The 2,751-nt window shown below is 36.8% G+C and overlaps 1 protein-coding gene across 1 annotated transcript; it reads right to left on the bottom strand.

Annotated features, from left to right (window-relative positions):
• Positions 1 to 386: 386 nt before the first annotated feature.
• LOC119534098 (inhibitor of growth protein 1-like) lies at positions 387 to 2,087 on the bottom strand. The gene has a single exon (XM_037836140.1). The coding sequence runs from the start codon at positions 1,636 to 1,638 to the stop codon at positions 1,081 to 1,083; it is 558 nt and encodes a 185-aa protein (XP_037692068.1). The 5' UTR covers positions 1,639 to 2,087; the 3' UTR covers positions 387 to 1,080.
• Positions 2,088 to 2,751: the final 664 nt, after the last annotated feature.

The raw sequence follows: 2,751 nt of genomic DNA, 5'->3' as shown, positions 1-2,751 counted from the left end.
ACGCTTCAGGGTGCTGTCCTTATCCTGTCCTGTTCAAAATTTTTGTCAGACTTAGATGCATATATAGAACGTTCTCATCACATTTGTGAATCATGCAAATCATAGTTAATATATAGGGTGACAAAATCAGGATTCCAAAGATTTTGAAAAAGAGCACAGAAATAGACTCTGCTGTGTATAAATATTCAGCATATCATTTTTTTTTTTTTTTTTTTTTTAGAGGAACAAACTGACCAAGTTTCATTTATTTCTTAACATCACATCTGTACAGCTTTCATACATACAAGAGGAAACGCACCTTTGTTTCACAATGGCACCTGGCTGCATTTCCAATTATAATACAGCAAGTGCAAGTTAACTTTATACAGCTTTATACAAATTATACAGCTTATATAAATTAAAGACTGCGATATTATGATCTGTGATGGTAAAAGCATGATATGAATGACTAGACCACTTCTGTTTGGCATAATATAAAATGTACTCAAATTATTTAAAAATGGCCATTTGGGGAACGGGCCAGTATATAAAATATTTGCCGGTAAAATTTAACCATTTATCCTTTTAAAAAATAATTTTCTAACTTTAAACCTTTGTTACTGAATCATTATACGGATATACATTATGGTAGCAAGAAACAAATTTGCTATGGGTTTTATCTTTAGCAACATGGCTAATTTTTTAAAAATTTGTTCATGAAGTGATAACATTATTTTTATTAAATGAAATATTTTTCATTATTTTTATCAAATGAAATCTTTTTCTTTCCACATTTCAATGCATTAGGTTGCTTCCAGCCACCAAAAAAAAAAAATCAGTCTGAGACTCACTTGATTGTTTAATTCAAACCTGTATTTGTAGTTTCTAAAATGTTGATCCACAGGCCACTCTTGTTACACATGGATACCAATGAAAACAAAAGAAAAAAAAATCACTGCCATCCCTATAAAAGGAATGGTTCCTTTTCTAACATTCTTTAAAAATATACATCTTACAATCCTTACACCTCAACAAAGGTGACAATGTAATAAATACACTGGTTTATTTTGTTTTCCTCACTATTAAATGAATGTCCACAAACTACCTGTTATAAGCTCTCTCTTTTTTGGATTTCTCCAGTGCTTTGTCCATTGTTTTTTCATTTTCTCCTCTACATTTGGGACAGTACCACTTGCCCTTTGGTTTATGATTAAGTCCCACGCAAGAGAAATGAAACCACTCAATGGGGCACTCATCATTGTCACAGCCTATCATTTCTCCATAGGAGACCTGATTGCACAGACAGTACGTTGGTTCATTCGGGTCAATGGGAAGATCTGCAGGGGATGCTTCCCTCTCTGCTTTGGCCTTAGAGCGTTTCTTTTTCTTTGATGTTTTTGCTTTCTTCTCCTTCGGTGTTCCTGAGGTGATGTCATCGTGATCATGATTATTAGATGCATTCTCTCGATTCTCATTGTTGCGTTGTCGCCGAGATCTCTTATTATTGGGCTTTTCTGCTTGAGTGATTGTCTCATTCTTCGACTTATCTTGGCTCATTTTGCCACTGATGCCAGTAGTGTCACTGATCTCTTGATGTGCCTCAAAAAGTTCTACATGACTGTCCACTTGTCTGGTTCGGTTCTCAACTAGCTCTACCATCTGACTCACAATCTGAATCTTTTCATCGCCCAGTTCCTGGCTCCGAATCAGAGCTCTCTGAATGCAATGTAAAACTCTCCTCTTCTGTGTACCATCAGTCTCACGCTTAAATTTCTCATAATATTCATCCAATTCCTTTAGAATTTATTTCCCCGAAGCGACAGACGCCGGAGCATCGCAGACCCCGCGGCCACCAGGAGGAGCCCCATTCCGCCGGCGTCCGCGCAGCCAAGGGCAGCGTCCACCTCGAGCGGCCGAACCCTTGGGTCAGGAGAGAAGTGGAACCCGGCAATTTGTAGGCACGCCCTCGCGGGCCACTGAGGCTCGGGCAGCACAGGCCCGCTGTCTCTCGGAGGGTGGCCGGAGCTGCGCCCACCATCGACAGCTCCAGGAGCGCGGCTCGCCGGCCTCGCCGCTACCGACCTAATCCGACCCACCGCCATTGTTCTGCGGCCCTCAGCATATCATTTTTAAAATTACTATCATAAGTCACTTTGGGAAAGGAAAGATAAATTAATAAATGGTCCTAGGGCAATTGAATAATTATGTGGAAAAATAAAGTTGGATCTTTATGTTATGTATCTAGACTAAAGAGTTTGAAATAAATGTTTAAATCTTAATATAACTAGAAGAAAATATAGGTCAATATTTCTTTAACGTCAAGTTGGGGAAAGAGTTCCTTAGCATAAAGGTTAAGGAGGAAAAAAAAAAACTTAAAAGGAGAGAATATGTAGAAGTAACCAGATATAAATTTTAAGTTCCATATATGAAAATTTCCACAAAAATAAAAGCTAAAAAACCTAAGGAAAGTTTTGCAAAACAGAGGACAAAGAATTGATGCATTCATTATGCAGAGAGCTGTCACAAATAAATAAGGGAATAAAGATGAACCCTCCAGTAGAAAAATGGGCAAAAACTTAGAGAAAAACTCACAAAAGAAGAAATACTTTTTAAAGAACAAGTATATATATATATATATATATATATATATATATATATATATATATATATACGAAATATATTTTTCACCTCATTGCTAATCAAAGAAATCAAGAAAAGAAATTTAAAATGAAATAACTTTCTTCCCCTGTCAGATGCTTTGGAATTATTTCC

This window comes from Choloepus didactylus, chromosome 5, assembly GCF_015220235.1.
Source record: "Choloepus didactylus isolate mChoDid1 chromosome 5, mChoDid1.pri, whole genome shotgun sequence".
NCBI classification, from domain to species: Eukaryota; Metazoa; Chordata; class Mammalia; order Pilosa; family Megalonychidae; genus Choloepus; species Choloepus didactylus.
Note: the sequence above shows the minus strand (reverse complement) of the source record. Positions and strands in the feature narration are given on the sequence as shown.

Coding starts and splice junctions, on each gene's coding strand:
- LOC119534098 (XM_037836140.1), bottom strand. CDS start 1,638: ATGGTAGAGCTAGTTGAGAACCGAACCAGACAAGTGGACAGTCATGTA.